Source organism: Doryrhamphus excisus, chromosome 2, assembly GCF_030265055.1.
Source record: "Doryrhamphus excisus isolate RoL2022-K1 chromosome 2, RoL_Dexc_1.0, whole genome shotgun sequence".
NCBI classification, from domain to species: Eukaryota; Metazoa; Chordata; class Actinopteri; order Syngnathiformes; family Syngnathidae; genus Doryrhamphus; species Doryrhamphus excisus.
The window spans coordinates 31297409-31317303 of NC_080467.1; the positions used below are offsets into that span (position 1 = coordinate 31297409).

Sequence of the window (19895 nt, forward strand, 5' to 3'; positions counted from 1 at the left end):
GCCATGCCATGAAACAACATTTGTTCACTTCCTGCTTTCCGAATATAATTTAAAAAATTTTATTAATTTTTTAATAATTTTAATTTAAATTTTAAGCTGAATAAAGCCAACGTATGACAAAAGGCATATTTTTTATGCTTTTATAAAAAATATCATAGCTTAAAAACGTCGTCTATGCTTGAAAAATGTCCAGTACCAATGCCGTGAAACAACGGTTGCCCTCGTGGGTGCGTGACATCGGCGCTAAAATCCGTCTCTGGGACTTGTAGGACTTGTGCAAGGCACATTCCAATGCAAACATTTTGAAGGTGGCACCTTGTTACTTCTTTTATTCCGTGTGTATTTGTCTTGCCTGCTAACACAGGCCTGACATGTCGCAGCACGGCGCCATAGTGTACTCTGAAACGCCTCGCAGGGTTTCACAACTAATTTGTAAGCCGTACATAAACATTACCTTGCACAGCATCAGGAGGAGAAGGTATGGTTTCTTTTAGTGTTAAGTCGTTAAAGCGGCCCGAGGGTCGGCTTGTATAACGAGCGACATAACTGTTACTACGTGTTCTATCGTAGGGGGAATTCACCTCGTTGTATACGTTTATTTTTACTGCATGGAACCCGTTTAAGTCGACGTTTGAGGTTGTCAACATAAGCGAAACTAGCCTTTGCTGGCACTTTTTTTTTCTCGAAATTATTATTATTATTATTATTTACATGTGATGCACTGATACAAAATATTTATTCATAAATATTTAATTATTATTACTATTATTATATTTATTTATATTTGCTAGGACAATGGGTGTAACAATGGATAGATGGATTTTATGCATCATAAAAAAGTAATATTTTATTACAATTATACTACAGTCTTTTAACTATTTATATTATACTAATAGCATTTATCAATATTTTATCAGTATTATGTATTTAATTTATTTAATTTAATTTTAATTATAATACACATATTTAAAATTATTTTATTTTGTAATATATTTTCTAAAACAATTGTATTTATTTATAAATATTTCATTATTGCTAAAATATATTTTTATATATTATTATATGTATTATTTATGTATTTATAAATGTCACATTTATCAATATTTCATGATTCTATTGTACTTTATTTGTATTTTATGTCATTTGTATGTATTTATAGTATCCATATTTTAATAATAATAATAATGTCACATTATTATACAGTATTTTTTTCTTTATAATATGTGTATTTATTTCTAAAATATTTTTTTTCAATATTTTATTTTATGTATTTATATTTGTGAGGTCAAGCGGTATAAAAAAAGGATGGAAACTGATTATTTATTTATTATATATTTGGAGAAAATCATATTTATTTAGCAATTCATTAGTAATATTTTATTGTATTTTATTGATTTCTATGTTATGTTTTATACAACTATTTATTTGTCAATTTGTTTTTAGATTTTATGTATTTATAAAAATATTTTGGGTCAGAAATATTTTTCAATAAAATTGATAAATATAATTTATTATATATAATATAATAAAATTGATAAATAAACCAGCATCCTCTACTTGTTATTTACCTGTTTGGGCATCGATGCCAAAGTACGTCTGATGAGATTCCGGTATCTGGAAGGAAAGTTTATCCTCAGACGACGCGTCCGCATCAGTGGCCGAGACCTGGATGACGGACTTGACCGCTCCCAAGTTCTCCCGGACGGATGCAAAGTACACCGGCTGGGAAAGCTCTGGAGCGTTATCGTTGACGTCCAGGACGTCCAAGTAGACATGCGTCCACGAGGACAGAGGTTCGGTTCCCAGGTCCGTGACATAGACAGAAAGCCAGTAGTGAGGAACTTTCTCCCGATCCATCTTCTGAGACGTTCGGATCACTCCTGTGGGACATAAAGGGGGGGCAAAGTCAGAACTGATTGTTCATTAAAAACTGATTATTCATTATTAATCAAGGCCAAGCATTGTTAGACTTATTTCTAAGTCGACGGTACAATTTTAATTTTAATTTTAATTTTAATTTACTGAATAAAAAATATTTATGAAAAAAATTATAAAAACTATCATAGCTTAAAAATGTCATCTATGCTTGAAAAATTTCCAGTAGCCGTGCCATAAAATAAAGGTTGTCCTCGTGGGTGATGTAACTGTTACATTTGTTCACTTCCTGCTTTCCAAATATAAATTAATTTTTTTTATTAATTTTATATGATTATTTATTATTTTTATATGCTTTTATATAAAAAATATCATAGCTTAAAAACGTTGTCTATGCTTGAAAAATTTCCAGTAGTCATGCCGTGAAACAACATTTGTTCACTTCCTGCTTTCCTAATATAATTTAAGTTTTTTTTTTATTTTTTAAAAATATTTTTTTTAAATATTTTTTTAATTTTAATTTTAATTTTAAGCTGAATAAAGCAAACAGATGACAAAAGGCATATTTTTCTATGCTTTGCTTATGCTATAAAAATATCATAGCTTAAAAACATTGTCCAGTAGCCATGCCGTGAAACAACATTTGTTCACTTCCTGCTTTCCTAATATAATTTAAGTTTTTTTAATGACTTTTTTAATACTTTTAATTTTAAGCCAATTTTTAGCCATGCCGTGAAACAACGGTTGTCCTCGCGGGTAACTGTTACATTTGTTCACTTCCTGCTTTCCTAATATAATGTAATTTTTTTTATTAATTTTTATTTTTATTTTTATTTTTATTTTTATTTTTATTTTTATTTTTATTTTTATTTTTATTTTTAAGCTGAATAAAGCCAGTAGTGAGGAACTTTCTGTAAGACAAACAATTAAGTCGGGACTCAGCGTCCATATTCCCATTCCAACTTTCACACCCATCTTAAAAAAACGTGCCAATCAATCCATTTTCTACAAATATTCCTCCTGAAGCGTTTTGATATCCTGAGGGTTTTTTGTTCCGAGCATCGTTCCTGTTTGACAGGGAACTCAATTTGCCCTGATTTTATCTGAGGCATAAGTGCAGCAGCAGGCTAATGGAATGCGCCATCATTTGTTGAGGGGTCGCGGGGGCCTCCTCTGTGAAAGATATGCTGATGGAAAAAATAGACAAACCACCTTGTCCAAGCCCAGAGGAATATCCTGTTGTGTAAGCGTGCCCGTGTCAGACCGTCCTAACAGGAGAAACCACATCGGAATAGAATAAAAATGAACCTGATCTGCAGCATTATTATGTCGTATTATTATTATTATTAATATTAGGATGAGTTAGTTGAGTAGACCGTCATGGTCTAACTTTGGTCAGTTTCAGTTTTTCCCTCAGTTTCATTCAGACAGCCGAGTCCAGTGATTGGGGCGGTGTACAGATGGTACCATCGACAATTCATATAATTCACAAGACCTTCATCCAGGCCAAGAAGACTCCAGATCATGGTTCATGGTTCCTCCAGACCCGAGTTCCCGTTTCGTTTCTCATTTTTGTTAGCTATAAACTTCCTTCTGTAAACCGCCTGATTCGGGCAGACCCACATAATTCGTAAACCGTTCATCCAGGCCAAGAAGACACCAGATTATGCTTCATGGTTCCTCTGCGACCATGGGTTCCTCCAGACCCGAGTTCCCGTTTTGTGTTTCGTTTTTGTTAGCTACAAGCTTCCTTCTGTAAGCCGCCTGATTCGGGCAGCCTTACGAACCGCCCTGGACTCGAAAGGACCAGGCAAGAGGATTCACATAAGCCCTTCATCCAGGCCAAGAAGACTCCAGATCATCCTTCATGGTTCCTCCAGACCCGAGTTCCCGTTTCGTGTCGCATTTTTGTTAGCGACAAGCTTCCTTCTGTAACCCGCCTGATTCGGGCAGACCCACATAATTCGTAAACCGTTCATCCAGGCCAAGAAGACACCAGATCATGCTTCATGGTTCCTCTGCGACCATGGGTTCCTCCAGACCTGAGTTCTCTATTCGTGTCTTGTTTTTGTTAGGTACAAGGTTCCTTCTGTAAGCCGCCTGATTCGGGCAGCCCCACGTACCGTTCTGGACTCAAAAGGACCAGGCAAGATGGTACCATCGTCAATTCACATAATTCATAATCCCTTCATCCAGACCAAGAAGACACCAGATCATGCTTCACGGTTCCTCCAGACCCGAGTTCCCTAGTCATGTCTGGTTTTTGTTAGGCACAAACTTCCTTCTGTAACCCGCCTGATTCGGGCAGCCTCACGTACCGCCCTGGACTCTAAAGGACCAGGCAAGAGGATTCACATAAACCCTTCGTCCAGACCAAGAAGACACCAGATCATGCTTCATGGTTCCTCCAGACCCGAGTTCCCGTTTTGTGTCGCATTTTTGTTAGCTACAAGCTTCTTTCTGTAAGCCGCCTGATTCGGGCAGCCCCACGGACCGCCCTGGACTCGAAAGGACCATGCAAGAGGATTCACATAAAACCTTCATCCAGGCCAAGAAGACACCAGATCATGCTTCCTGGTTCCTCCAGACCCGAGTTCCCGTTTTGTGTCGCATTTTTGTTAGCTACAAACTTCCTTCTGAAACCCGCCTGATTCGGGCAACCCCACTTACTGCCCAGGACTCGAACTAACCATCCATTCTACTGTTTTTTTCCGCTTATTCGGGGGCCCGGCTCACAAGGGCGGTTGTCTCAGTAGAAAACCCCAGACTTCCTGTCCCCGGCCACATCCTCCAGTTCCATCGGGAGGACACCAAAGCGTTCCCAGAACAGCTGGAAGACGTAATCCGTCCAGCCGGTCCTAAGTCGGCCTCCTACTTGCTGGGCATGCCTGGAAGGCCCCACCAGGGTGGTGTCCAGACTAGATTGAGTTCATTGTTTCATATTTCATTACTTTATTGCCACTCCAGCAATAAACTGTTTTTGTTGGAAATCCATGACTTTCACGTTTGAGTCGAGGTTCAAAACCTGGCTGGGCCATCACTTTGAGTTCAGATCAGTTCAGGAAGCATCAAAAGGATTAAGTCTACGCTTATGTTTGTGTGGATGACACATCTTCCCAAAGAAGGATCAGCATCAACAAGCGGTGTGGGTGTCAAAAAACAGAACAAGGTGCGAAGAGAAGACAGGAAGTTAAAGTAAGCGGAATCAAATCGGAAGCCGGTAAGCCTCCGGCGTCGCCGTACGTGTTTTTGATATTTTTATATGATTAAAATCAATTTCTTACCTGTTTCCTCATCAATGGCGAACACTCCCAGACCGGAACCGTCATGGATGTGGTACCTGATGACTCCATCTCTACCGAGGTCTTTGTCCGAAGCCGTCACGGTCAGCACCGACGTCCCTACAGCCGCGTCTTCTTCCACTCCGGTCTCGTACACAAACTCGGTGAAGATCGGCTCATGGAGATTCTCATTCACATCCAAAACCTCAATCTCAACAAAACACGATGACGACAGGGATCTTGGAAGACCGTGGTCCACTGCCCGGATTGTGAGATTATAAGAAGGACGCCTTTCAAAGTCCAGTTCCTTCTCGAGTGTCAAGGCACCGGTGGATGCATCAAGTTGGAAGATCCCACTCTCTGTATTCTTTAGATTGTACGTCACTAGACCGCCACTACCAACATCTAAGTCCACACTCTCAACCCAGACCAGTAAGGTCCCAACCGGGACATCCTCAGGAACTTTGACTTTGTAGATCTTTGGTACAAACGTCGGCGGATTATCATTGACGTCCTGTAGCACCACCACAAGGTGAAGACTGGAGGACATCGAGGCATCGAGTCGGGATTGATCCCTGGCTTCAATCCAGAGGTCGTGTCTCGGCGAAGTTTCTCGATCCAAATGAGCCGTCACTATCACCTCGCCGCTCACTTCATCGATCCGAAACATGTCATTAGAAGTTAGAAGTGAGTAATTGACGTTCCCGCTTGAGTCCGCATCCGGATCTGTAGCTCGAGCTGTAAAAACAACCGAGTCCAGTTCTGTGTTCTCGGGGATGCGTACCACATATCTGGGTTGATCGAACGTAGGAGCGTTATCATTGATATCGAGCACGTTCACCGCTAGCAACTTCCACGCAGATTTTTGCGGCGTTCCCAAGTCATACACGGTTATATTCAAGATGTAGAACTCCTTAGATTCCCTGTCCAGCGGACACAGAAGACGGAGATCTCCGGAGACGGTGTCAACGGAGAAACACCCTTCGTCATTCCCGCTTGAGATGCCATAAACGAGCATGCCATTAAAACCCGTGTCGTGGTCCGAGGCCTTGAATTGAAGTATCGCGGATTCCAGCGGTTGGTTCTCCGGAATATCAATTGAACTGGGAATACCGGGATCAAACTTAGGTGAGTGACTGTTAGTGATGTGAGTTCCTGAGAAGATGTCTTCGTCGGTGTCGGTCCAAATCGGCTTAATGGACTCTATCAGTTTATCTTTGATCTGTTTGAAAATACCCGTTTCCCGACAGCGAATTGTTGTCTCATCGCCTCTGCTGGTAACCGTTACCCTGACAACGGTTTCCTCGGAGTGATTCTCTCCGTCTGAGGCCACAACTCCTAAATTGAATGAATTTACTCCCGGTGGGATGCCTTGCTTAAGGGTGACCTCCCCCGATGCGGAATCAATACCAAACATTTGGAGCTCGTTGCCGGATTCGATGACGTAGCTCAGCTGTTGCAGTTCGTCTAAATCGATAGCGGAGAGTTCAACGATGCTGTTACCGACTTCGAGATCCGGAGGTATAGTGATGTTGCAGTCGATTCTCTCAAATCGAGGAATGTTATCGTTTATGTTGTTAATCGTAATCGTTACGGGGCATTCGCTGACCCGGTTGAACGGTTCGCCGCTGTCTGACGCCCAGACTCTTAAATGGTACCAACGTTTCATCAATTCGTAATCCAAGTATTCCGATGTCGAGATAACACCGGTGAACGGGTCTATTATAAAAGGCAAGACGTCTGAGTTGGAAATCGAATACGTTACGAATCCATTTTCCGCTCCGTCGTTGTCGGTGGCTTCTATTTTTAAAATACTGCTACCGACCGCGATGTTTTCGTCCACCGTCGCGCGATAGGAAGTCATCTTAAAGTTCGGGTTGTTGTCGTTTTCGTCGGTGATCTCAACCACGACGTGAGTCTCGGCTTCGCCTTCATTCGCCATTACATCGAACTCATAACGAATCTGACTCTCGTAATCGAACGACTCCCTGGTTGTTATGACTCCGGTTTTGGGGTTGATCTTGAATTTCGAGGTATCTGGATTACTTTTGATGCTATAAGTCACGTCGTCGCGGTTGACTGAAACTTTCACGACAAATGTTTTCGGCGGGGAAATCTCACTGAGACGGACAATGTAGGTGTCTTCTAGGAATGCTATCGGAATGTAATTAAAAGTCGGAATGTGGATTTTTGCAACAGGAGATAGCAAACTCGGAGAACTTCTGTCTTTAGCTTGAAGGGACAGATTAAGTCCAAATGGACTTTGCGACCAGATTATGTTTTTGGTTGAGACCACTTGGAAGTGGTTCCCCTGTGATCCCAAAGGGATTACTTCAAAGTATCGATGAGGATCACCGTCAATGACGCTTAACGATTCGACGGGTTTAAGTCCCGCTTGGACGTGGACGCTGATAGTGACCGTACCGTCTGCGGATACCGAAGGCGCAGACGGAGACTTAATAACCGGAGACAACATAGCGGATTTTTGAACTTTCACGGTAACCTTGGCGACGTTCCCGAATTTCTGAACACCGGATATTTTTTTGGTTCGGTCCTCGGCTAAAACCGTGAGATCGTATCTATTCGTGCGGGTGAAGTTGAGTTTCCTGAAGAGGCTAATGGCGCCGCTGAAAGGATCGACGACAAACGGATGAGATCTGACGGTGAAGGAATAATAAAAGTCGGCGTTGCTGCCGATATCGCCGTCCGTAGCGCTAACCTTAGCGACGCTAGACTGCAATGGAGCGTCTTCGTTGATGGCGACGTTGTACGAAGCGGGGTAGAAAAGCGGTTTAAGGTCGTTGGTGTCAACAACCCGAACAAACACTTTAGTCTTGGCTTGGAATTCCGAAGTCCTTTCCGTGGCCTCCACGGTTAGCGTGTACATGTCCCTGACTTCTCGGTTGAGCGGTGCGGAGATGCTTCCTCGAGTTTTTAGCCTCAGGAAACAAAAATCGCCGACTTTGACTTCCTCCGCTTGAAAAAGGTCAGCGTCATCCCCGGAAACGAGCGAATATTTGATTTGCCAAAATCGATCTGCCATCTCGATTCCCATCTTCACCGGCGTCGCCACGTAGGTGCGCGGCGGGGAGTTCTCGTTGATGGTGACGTTGTAAAGATGGTGCGTGAATCTCAGCGGGGGGCGGGCTTTTAGCTTCGCCACCACACTTTGACATTGCGTGACGCTTAGCAGGATTGTCGCTAAAGCTAGCAGGGTTGCTGCCGATGAGGCCATTTTTGGGAATAGCTTTCGGATCCTGGAAGGGAAACACAAAAAAACGTGTTTTAAAGTACATGATGGAAGTATTTTACTTGATTTTTTTTTTTACTTTTACAGTACATAGTGTTAGCGGTTAGCATTGACATCACCAAACACTTTTGCAATATTTTGACTTTATTGTCGTAAAATCCGAGCTGTTTTTATTACATTTCTTTATGAATATTTCTTCTCGTATATTATTTATTGTAATATTTTGACTTTATTTCAGTAACATAACGTTTTCCAATAAACTTTATTTATTTTGTTTGTCATAAAATGACAACTTTTACAACCGTCACTCTGCTTTGTATCAAAACTTCCTATGTCTTCCCGAAAACTGCTGTGACCTATTGTAATATTTTCACTTTATTTCAGTAATATAACTTTTTCTTATGAACTTTAATAACTTTATTTATTTTGTTTGTCATAAAATGACAACTTTTGCAACCGCCACTATGCTTTGTATCAAAACCTCCTATGTCTTCCTGAAAACTGCTGTGACGTATTGTAATATTTTGACTTTATTTCAGTAATATAACTTTTTCTTATGAACTTTAAAAACTTTATTTGTTTTGTTTGTCATAAAATTACAACTTTTAAAAAAAAAATTTTTTTTTAATATATCAGCTTTATGCTACTAAAGGGATGTTGACTTTATTTTCATAAAATTACACCTGTTTTTTCATTTATTTCATTAATTTTGTTAATTTAAAAAAACGTCTTTATGGTACAAATTTTTTTGTCTCAGTATTTTTACTTTATTTTGGTTTATTTTTTCCATTTTTGCTGGGGGTTTTTCTTATTAAATTACACTACCGCTCATTTCATTCATTTTGTTAATTAAAAAAACGTCATTATGGTACAACTTTTTTGTCTCAGTATTTTGACTTTATTTTGGTTTATTTTTCCATTTTTGCTGTTTTTTTCAATTATTAAATTAATAGATGATTAGAAAAGCCATCTAAAAATCGAAACTAAAACTAAAATCTCTTACCATGCTGTTAACTACTCCCTTCAGAGAGCAGCACAAACTGGGTCTAACAAGGACACAAAAACGCTGCACAAATATCTGAGAGTGTTTAGTTTAACACAAAAACATTTCCAAGTCTTCCCAAACTTTGGAGCGGTAGTGTATATTTTTAGAACGAGCCAATAAAGAAACAGACCCCACTGTAATTGGCCCCATGGCCCCCACTTGGTACACCCCTGTGTACAAGAGTTTTGCAAAAAACTAATACTGAGTAATCAGTACTGCTAGTATAGATTAGCACTAGCACTTTAGTCGTATATTTAGTACTTATTTACGCACTTTATAAAGAAATAGCTCTCAGCATAGGCAATTTATAAGCAATTAGATTGTAGCATATTATGAATTATGAAGCATAAATTGTGGCACAGGTATTTTATGTACAATATTTACTGAGCATAAATACAATTATATGTTATATATTGTGTTTTAGGTATTCTATAAATGAATGCGTACGTACTTCAGGTACTGCTATGAATATGAAGTGCATGTGTTTTAATGAATACATATGGAAATGAGCCGAACGCTCAATGCGGTGAATTGATTCTATATGAATAATATAATGCGATTTATGCATACGGAATGATTTGAAGCGATTCCGAGTCAAGGTTGAAGTACTACTTGTTTTCCCCCCGATGGTGTACTTTGACAAAGAGAAGAATCAGCTTGCGCCTCCACAGTTGTGCACACTTTATACTCTAGTGTGAGTCGACCAAGCCTCCAGTCAGCCAAAGGCAACAAAATCAAACACAATGGCATCGGACTCTTGTTCCGACTTGCTTTGACCGAGCGCAGCACGGCGTTCCAGAAGAGAAAAAAAAAAAAAAAAAAGCTGCCTGGGAGCGTTTTCATTTTCAGACAGGTGGTAGCTTCATGTCTTCTGGTAATTATTCCACTGACAGACTAACACCGGCAACAAGTTACGACTTAGATGATTTCTGCTAAATCATCACAGCGATCCGTTTGCGGATTACGACTCGGGAGGACGACTCCGCATGTGGCGATGTGTTTGTGATCTACGTGTAAACTGCAGCTTTGTGCTGCTGCGTGAAATGCAGACAAAGACGACGGCGTTCATACGATTCAAAGATGACGTTTTATTTGGCGGAAACGGTGGAAGAATACTACGTTGGAATTCAAATTGAATCCAATTTCAGACCTGATCTGCTTTTGTGTCGAGTATGACACAATATTAATTAACACATTAATTGAACCCTGGTCTCCTAGCCCTGAGGTCTGCACGCTAACCACTTGACCACTTAACCAATTAATTAACCTAGCATGTTTTTGGAATGTGGGAGGAAACCGGAAAACCCGGAGAAAACCCACACATGCACAGGAAAAACCATGCACACAGAGATAGCCTAGGGTGGAATTGAACACTGGTCTCCTAGCTGTGAGGTCTGCGTGCTAACCACTTGACCACTCGACCAATTAATTAACCTAGCATGTTTTTGGAATGTGGGAGGAAACCGGAAAACCCGAAGAAAACCCACGCATGCACGGGGAGAACATGCAAACTCCACACAGAGATGGCCGAGGGTGGAATTGAAACCTGGTCTCCTAGCTGTGAGGTCTCCGCGTTAACCACTCGACCAATGAATTAACCTAGCATGTTTTTGGAATGTGGGAGAAAACCGTAAAACCCAGAGAAAACCCACGCATGCACAGGAAAAAAACATGCAAACTCCAAACAGAGATGGCCGAGGGTGGAATTGAACACTGGTCTCCTAGCTGTGAGGTCTGCACGCTAACCACTTGCCCACTCGACCAATCAATTAACCTAGCATGTTTTTGGAATGTGGGAGGAAACCGGAAAACCCGGAGAAAACCCACGCATGCACGGGGAAAACATGCAAACTCCACACAGAGATGGCCGAGGGTGGAATTGAACTCGGGTCTCCTAGCTGCGGGCTAACCACTCCACAGCCGTGCAGCCCCCCATTCATTTTTTACCCTCACAAGAGTAATGGGCATGCTGGAGCCTATCCCAGCTGTTTTCAGGCAAGAGGCGGGGTCCACCCTGGACTGGTGGCCAGCCAGCCAATCACAGGGCACATATAGACAAACAACCATTCACACTCACATTCATACCTATGGACAATTTGGAGTCGCTAATTAATTAACCTAGCATGTTTTTGGAATGTGGGAGGAAACCGATGGCCGAGGGTGGAATTGAACCCTCGTTACCATGGATAAGAGTGTTGATAAAGACAAAAACTGGATTGAGTGAGCGAAAAAAAGCGGGATGATGTTTGAAATCTTTGTTTTTTTCTGTGTTAACCTACAAGTAAACGGGTACAGTTAATCTACAAGTAAACGGGTACAGTTAACCTACAAGTAAGCGGGTACAGTTAACCTACAAGTAAGCGGGTACAGTTAACCTACAAGTAAGCGGGTACAGTTAACCTACAAGTCAGCGGGTACAGTTAACCTACAAGTAAGCGGGTACAGCTAACCTACAAGTAAGCGGGTACAGATAACCTACAAGTAAGCGGGTACAGTTAACCTACAAGTAAGCGGGTAGAGCTAACCTACAAGTAAGCGGGTACAGCTAACCTACAAGTAAGCGGGTACAGTTAACCTACAAGTAAGCCGGTACAGCTAACCTACAAGTAAGCGGGTACAGCTAACCTACAAGTAAGCGGGTACAGCTAACCTACAAGTAAGCGGGTACAGTTAACCTACAAGTAAGCGGGTACAGTTAACCTACAAGTAAGCGGGTACAGTTAACCTACAAGTAAGCGGGTACAGTTAACCTACAAGTAAGCTGGTACAGCTAACCTACAAGTAAGCGGGTACAGTTAACATACAAGTCAGCGGGTAAAGTTAACCTACAAGTAAACGGGTACAGTTAACCTACAAGTAAGCGGGTACAGTTAACCTACAAGTAAACGGGTACAGTTAACCTACAAGTAAGCTGGTACAGTTAACCTACAAGTCAGCGGGTACAGCTAACCTACAAGTAAGCGGGTACAGCTAACCTACAAGTAAACGGGTACAGCTAACCTACAAGTAAGCGGGTACAGTTAACCTACAAGTAAGCGGGTACAGTTAACCTACAAGTAAGCGGGTACAGTCAGTATTGCTTACTACAAAAAAAAGTGCTTCAAATGCCAGAATATTGCTAGCGGCAGGATAGCACTATGAATATAATACATTTAAAAAAAATTATAATTTATTCAGAATTTTTTAGAAAATTTTAGAATTATTTTTATAATCATTTTAGAATTATTTAGAATTTACTTTTATGTATACATAAAAATAAATTTATTTCTTTCAAGACGACCGGATAGAGTTGTGCCGTGTCGATCCCGATGCATATCCCGCTGCTATCTGTCTCTTCGGATGTTCCCGTGCAAACATTCGCCGGTCGCCGTACATCCAGCCAGCCAAGCCATCGTCTCTCCGGGTCGGCTGGCGCTAGAAGCGTCAGCGGAGGGTGACGGCCATGGGGGCTTTTTATCACGGGACGTGGTGAGACGTGATCAGATTAGCGCCGTCGGGTCACTGTTTGGGTTTCAGGGCAGATTTAAGGAATTGTGTAATCGGGACGCAGTCACAGACGCTTTACCTTAATCTGCCTTTTCTTACTGTTGAATGGACTGCCTGCTTCTATTATTATTAGTAGTAGTACTATTAGAAGTAGTAGTAGTACTTGAGGTCAACAACAGACGGCCCACCACATCACATCACACTACCACCACCATATTCTACTTTTATTATGATGGTCTTTTTAATTAAATATAGTTGCAGTTCAAATGATTGCATATGATATACAGTCATTCAAATGTATGATATAGTGTCATTTGTAAATAATTTATTTATTGATGAAAGAATTATTATTTAAATAGTTGTATTCAAAATATTTACAAAATATAGAATTTAGTGTTTACTATTTATAACAAATATTTCATTTGAATTACTTTTTGTATTTATTAATTTTTTCACGCGTGTTTGAGACACCCTGCACTAAATCATTATTTACACTTTATCTAAAAAACTATCCAAAAACTTTAAATATGTCCGCACTCCAGCATTCCGGTAAATAGCTAAATATGAGTATAAATAAGCAAACACGCCGCCCCCTTCCACGGTTGTGTGTGCGGGCGTTAACGAGCATCATGACGCCGCCGATGTACGCCATCCATTACACGGCCGACAGCGTTCATTAGCCTCCAATGGAAGTCATTATTGTTGCGTGTTTTCAATTTGGGTCTAATCCATCCTCATCTGGCTCCCGTGCCTTTTTTCCGACGCCATTAAGCCGGCTGGGGGCGTCGCGGCCCACTCGGAGTCCACACACGAGTGTTTACCGTGTAAACACGGCGTGCAGCAAAAAAAAGCAGTCATTTGTTTGAGATCATATCATATGACTCAGAGTGGACTTGACAATATGGGCAGATACTGTCTACGATATACTTGATATACTTGATAATAACTATAGTATATTGAAATAATACTTCATTATCAATAGTCAATTATTCGACTATTAATAATTAATAATAAAAAATCAATAAATACAAAAAGTAATTCAAATGAAATATTTCTTATAAATAGTAAATGCTAAATTCTATATTTTGTATATATTTTGAATACAACTATTTAAATAATAATTCATTCATCAATAAATAATTTAAGTATATTGAAATAATACTTCATTATCAATAGTCAGTTATTCGACTATTAATAATTAATAATAAAAAATCAATAAATACAAAAAGTAACTCAAATGAAATATTTTTTATAAATAGCAAACACAAAATTTTATATTTTATATATTTTTTGATTACAACGAATTAAATAATAATTAATTAATCAATAAATAATTTATTTTCAAATTACACTATATCATATATTTGAATTACTGTATATTATATGTAATCATTTGAACTGCAACTATATTTAATTATAATTAATTCACCCATCAGTTGAATGTTTTGGACTTGACAATATGGGCAGATACCGTCTACGATATACTTGATAATAACTACAGTATATTGAAATAATACTTCATTCATCAATAGTCAATCATTCGACTATTAATAATTAATAATAAAAAATTAATGTTTGAGACCACCGCCTTGACATGAAAGTTTAATGTTAGTGCGGCCCGCGCAAGTTGGATATGGATGCTGTATGGCAGGGGCCTCAAAGTGGTGTCCTGCGGGCCAAATGTGGCCCGCGGGCCACGTGTTTGAGACCCCCGCCTTGACATGAAAGTTTAATGTTAGTGCGGCCCCCGCACAAGTTGGATACGGATGCTGTATGGCAGGGGCCTCAAACTGGTGTCCTGCGGGCCACATTTGGCCCGCGGGCCGCGTGTTTGAGAGCCCTAGATAAAGTGTAAATAATGATTTAGTGCAGGGGTCTCAAACACGCGGCCCGCCTTGATATGAAAGTTTAATGTTAGCGCGGCCCGCGCAAGTTTGATATGGATGCTGTATGGCAGGGGTCTCAAACACGCGGCCCACGGGCCAAATGTGGCACGCAGGACACTAGTTTTTTGGCCCCCCGCCTTGATATGAAAGTTTAATGTTAGTGCGCCCCCCGCGCAAGTTTGATACGGATGCTGTATGGCAGGGGTCTCAAACACACGGCCCGCGGGCCAAATGTGGCACGCAGGACACGAGTTTGAGGCCCCCCGCCTTGATATGAAAGTTTAATGTTAGTGCGGCCCGCGCAAGTTTGATGCGGATGCTGTATGGCAGGGGTCTCAAACATGCGGGCCGCGGGCCAAATGTGGCCCGCTGGAGACTAGTTTGAGGCCCCCCGCCTTGATATGAAAGTTTAATGTTAGTGCGCCCCCCGCGCAAGTTTGATATGGATGCTGTATGGCAGGGGTCTCAAACACGCGGCCCGCGGGCCAAATGTGGCCCGCAGGACACCAGTTTGAGGCCCCCCGCCTTGATATGAAAGTTTAATGTTAGCGCGCCCCCCGTGCAAGTTTGATACGGATGCTGTATGGCAGGGGTCTCAAACATGTGGCCCGCGGGCCAAATGTGGCCCGCAGGACACGAGTTTGAGGCCCCCCGCCTTGATATGAAAGTTTAATGTTAGTGCCCCCCCCCCCAGCAAGTTTGATATGGATGCTGTATGGCAGGGGTCTCAAACACGCGGCCCGCGGGCCAAATGTGGCACGCAGGACACTAGTTTTTTGGCCCCCGCCTTGATATGAAAGTTTAATGTTGGTGCCCCCCCCGCAATTTTGATATGGATGCTGTATGGCAGGGGTCTCAAACACGCGGCCCGCGGGCCAAATGTGGCCCACAGGACCACATTAAATGCGTTTTTTTTTTTTTTTTGAAAACCTGATGCGGCCCAGTCTCACCCAGACCCGAGCTCCAGTGCCCCCCCCCCCCAAGTAAATTGAGTTTGAGACCACTTGATTTAGTGCGTTGTTATTGTTGTTGCATTAAATGAGAAAGTGGTGATTTCCGAAAGTAGCGTAAGTTTGTGTGCAAACATAAATACCGCTAAAAATGATGATTGATAGTCCCCATTGGGGCTCTTTCGGGCCTGCGGGGCACACACACACACACACACAAACACACACACACACACACACACACATTGTGAGATCCAGGTAACAACCTGCAGCCACATGTTGAACCGCAGCTTCCTGGATCGCATTTCTCCGTCGCCCTCATCATTCCCAGGACCTTCTACAGCTCCATTCTCTCACTTTGCTTCCCAAAAACCTTCCGATTGATAGCAGTTTTTTTTTTCCTTTACAATCTACGAGGTCACATGACAGCCGAGGAGCCCACATGAAGCTGAGCAGGTCCTTATCGTTTTCGCATGAACGTAGAGTTCATGTGAAACATCTCGTCTGTGTCAGGACTTGCTTGGAAACATCCGTGCATGGTACCGGTCCAAATTCCTAACTATTATTTTTTATGGAGCACAAAGACAAAAAAAAAATAGCTAAAAAACATCTCTGATGACCTCTCGGCCAATCAGAATCAGAACAAAGTGTTTTCAGGAAAAGGCGGAATCATAATTAGCTTGCATGCTGGCATACTTGACCTTAGAAATACACACTCACTCACGGTGCAACTAAAAATAACACAATGGACTTCATCACACGGACTGTAAATCCAACAAGGGTGTACAAAATGCAGCCTGAGGGCCAACTACGGCTTCTTTTTTAACGTCTTGTGGCACATTCTAACTATAATTTAACAAGAAAACTAAAAGCAAAATCAGCATTCAATGTACAAAAACATTGAAAACACGAAGTAAAAAAAAGTTGCAATTTTGCGAAAATATTTTTGTAATTTTATCAAAAAATAGCATCATATATTTAAAAAAAAAATTTTTGAAGGTTGTAATTTTATGAGAAAACAAACAAAACAACAAATAAAGTAATTTGCGGGAGATTTGCATGAAGAAAGAAGAAATAAAAAAACAACAACCAAAAATGGCAAAAAAAAATTTTTTTCAATTACAAATTAATTTTTTTTATTATTATTATTATTTTAATTTGTATTTAAAAAATAACCAAAAATAACACAAGGGATTGCACCACACAGACTGTAAATTCACCTGGGGTGTCCAAAGTGCAGCCTGGGGGCCAACTACGGGACGTGGCTGTTTCTTTTTTATTGTCTTGTGGCACATTTGAACTATAATTTAACAAGAAAACTAAAAGCAAAATCAGCAAAAATAGAAAAATCAGCATTCAATGTACAAAAATACATTGAAAATACGAAGAAAAAAAAGTTGTGCTCTAACAGAAAAAAGTTGCAATTTTGCGAAAATATTTTTGTAATTTTATCCAAAAAATAGCATCATATATTAAAAAAAATTTTTTTTGAAGGTTGTAATTTTATGAGAAAACAAACAAAACAACAAATAAAGTAATTTGGGGGAGATTTGCATGAAGAAAGAAGAAATTAAAAAAAACAAAAACCGAAAATGGGAAAAAAATGTTTAAAAAATTTTTTTTTCAAAAATTTCAAATGAAAAAAATTACAAATTTAAAAAGAAATTATTATTATTATTATTATTATTTTAATTTGTATTTTAAAAATAACACAAGGGACTGCACCACACAGACTGTAAATTCACCTGGGGTGTCCAAAGTGAAGCCTGGGGGCCAACTACGGGACGTGGCTGTTTCTTTTTTATTGTCATGTGCCACATTCAAACTATAATTTAACAAGAAAACTAAAAACAAAATCAGCAAAAATGTGAAAATCAGCATTCAATGTACAAAAATACATTGAAAATACAAAGAAAAAAAAGTTGTGCGCTAACAGAAAAAAGTTGCAATTTTTTGAGAATATTTTTGTAATATTATCAAAAAATAGCATTATATATTAAAAAAAAAATTTTTTTGAAGTTTGTAATTTTATGAGAAAACAAACAAAACAACAAATAAAGTAATTTGCGGGAGATTTGCATGAAGAAAGAAGAAATAAAAAAACAACAACCAAAAATGGCAACAAAAAAAAAAATTCAAAAATTTCAAATGAAAAACATTACAAATTAAAAAAACTAAAAAACTAAAAACAAAATCAGCAGAAATTGGAAAATTAGCATTCAATGTCTTCTGCTGGAATAAATCCTCCTTCATTCAAGACTTGATGGGAAAAAAAAAGCCTTTTCCCTCATTCTTCCGGATTCCTGAGATGAACTCCACATCCGACTTGTTCTCCCAGTTTTATTAGCGTGTTGTCCTGCATGGCATCCATCACTGCATGCCTCTGACCTTTCACCTCCCCTCCACAATTTACAATCCAAGTCCTCTCATTGAAAAACATGTCATGACTCAACAAGAGTCGAAAAACTCCAACATTCCAGAATCCCATATCGGAAAGTGTTGGCGCTGATGCTTGTGTGTCCTTAAAGTGGCTGAAATCTTAAGGAGGATCTGAATGTGAGTGAGAGCGTGTGGGTGTCGGATCCCATCACAGGGATTGTGTCGGTGTGAGGTTACCAGATGACCCCTATCTGGACGGGGGTCAGAGGTCAGACCTCTCTCATGAGGTGTTATAAATGGACCGGTCCTGGCTGGACTCCGGTCAAAAATGATGAAATATGGTTTATTTATAATGAAATTTAAAAATAAGTCAGTGGTGTCCAAACTGTGACATGGGGGCCATTGGTCCGTAGCTGCTTTTTTTATTGGACTACGCCCCAGTAGCCCAAACAATTAAAAAGAATTTAAAAAATAACACAAAAAACAATTTTACAAGAATAAAGTCAAAATAAAATATATGAGGAAAAATAATAAAAATAGTCACCAATTAAAAAAAAAAAAAACATAATACTATGAAAAATAATTAAACAACGAATAAAGTTTTTCTTTTCAGGTAATTAGGTTGCAGAAAAATTTATAATATTGGGAGAATGAAGTCAAAATATATGAGGAAAAATAATAATCATCATCACCAATTTTAAAAGAAAAGATGTAATACTATGAAATAATTAAACAACAAATAAAGTTTTCCTTTTCGGATAATTAGGTTCCAGAAAAATATAAAAAAAATATATACAAAAAACAAGCCATTTTACAAGAATAAAGTCAAAATATATGAGGAAAAATAATAATCATAGTCACCAATTTTAAAAGAAAAAACGTAATACTATGAAAAATAATTAAACAACGAATAAAGTTTTCCTTTTCGGGTAATTAGGTTGCAGAAAAATTTATAATATTGGGAGAATGAAGTCAAAATATATGAGGAAAAATAATAAAAATAGTCACCAATTTTAAAAGAAAAGACTTAATACTATGAAAAATAATTAAACAACAAATAAAGTTTTCCTTTTCGGATAATTAGGTTCCAGAAAAATATACAAAAAAATATACAAAAAACAAGCCATTTTACAAGAATAAAGTCAAAATATATGAGGAAAAATAATAATCATTGTCACCAATTTTAAAAGAAAAAATGTAATACTATGAAAAATAATTAAACAACGAATAAAGTTTTTCTTTTCAGGAAATTAGGTTGCAGAAAAATTTATAATATTGGAAGAATGAAGTCAAAATATATGAGGAAAAATAATAATCATCATCACCAATTTTAAAAGAAAAAACATAATACTATGAAAAATAATTAAACAACGAATAAAGTTTTTCTTTTCGGGTAATTAGGTTGCAGAAAAATTTCTAATATTGGGAAAATTAAGTCAAAATATTATGTGAATAAAAGTACACAGGAAGTACGTGGCGGCTGTGGATTAGCGGCCGAATTCCATGCTTCGCCATTAACCATCAAAGTGTCTGAAAGGGCAATGAGCTTAAGTCAGTGTGTCCAAACTGTGGCATGGGGGCCATTGGGCCGTAGCTGCTTTTTTTTATTGGACTACGCCCCAGTAGCCCAAAAAATTAACAAGACTACAAAAAATATACAAAAAACAAGTCATTTTACAAGAATAAAGTCAAAATATTTGAGGAAAAATAATAATCATCGTCACCAATTTTAAAAGAAAAAACGTA

The 19895-nt window shown here is 39.3% G+C and overlaps 1 protein-coding gene across 2 annotated transcripts in view; it reads right to left on the minus strand.

Annotated features, from left to right (window-relative positions):
- The window catches only part of fat2 (FAT atypical cadherin 2), a 112701-nt gene that overhangs the window by 89811 nt on the left and 2995 nt on the right, over positions 1-19895 (minus strand). For both annotated transcript variants that reach the window (XR_009120410.1, XM_058058907.1), the window contains exons 2-3: positions 5160-8413; positions 1569-1880 (exon numbers count right to left, since the gene is read on the minus strand). Coding sequence is in view for 1 of the 2 variants with exons in the window: in XM_058058907.1 (XP_057914890.1) it covers positions 1569-1880; positions 5160-8391 (3544 nt within the window). In the remaining variant the exon portion in view is untranslated. The remainder of the gene's footprint in view (positions 1-1568; positions 1881-5159; positions 8414-19895) is intronic.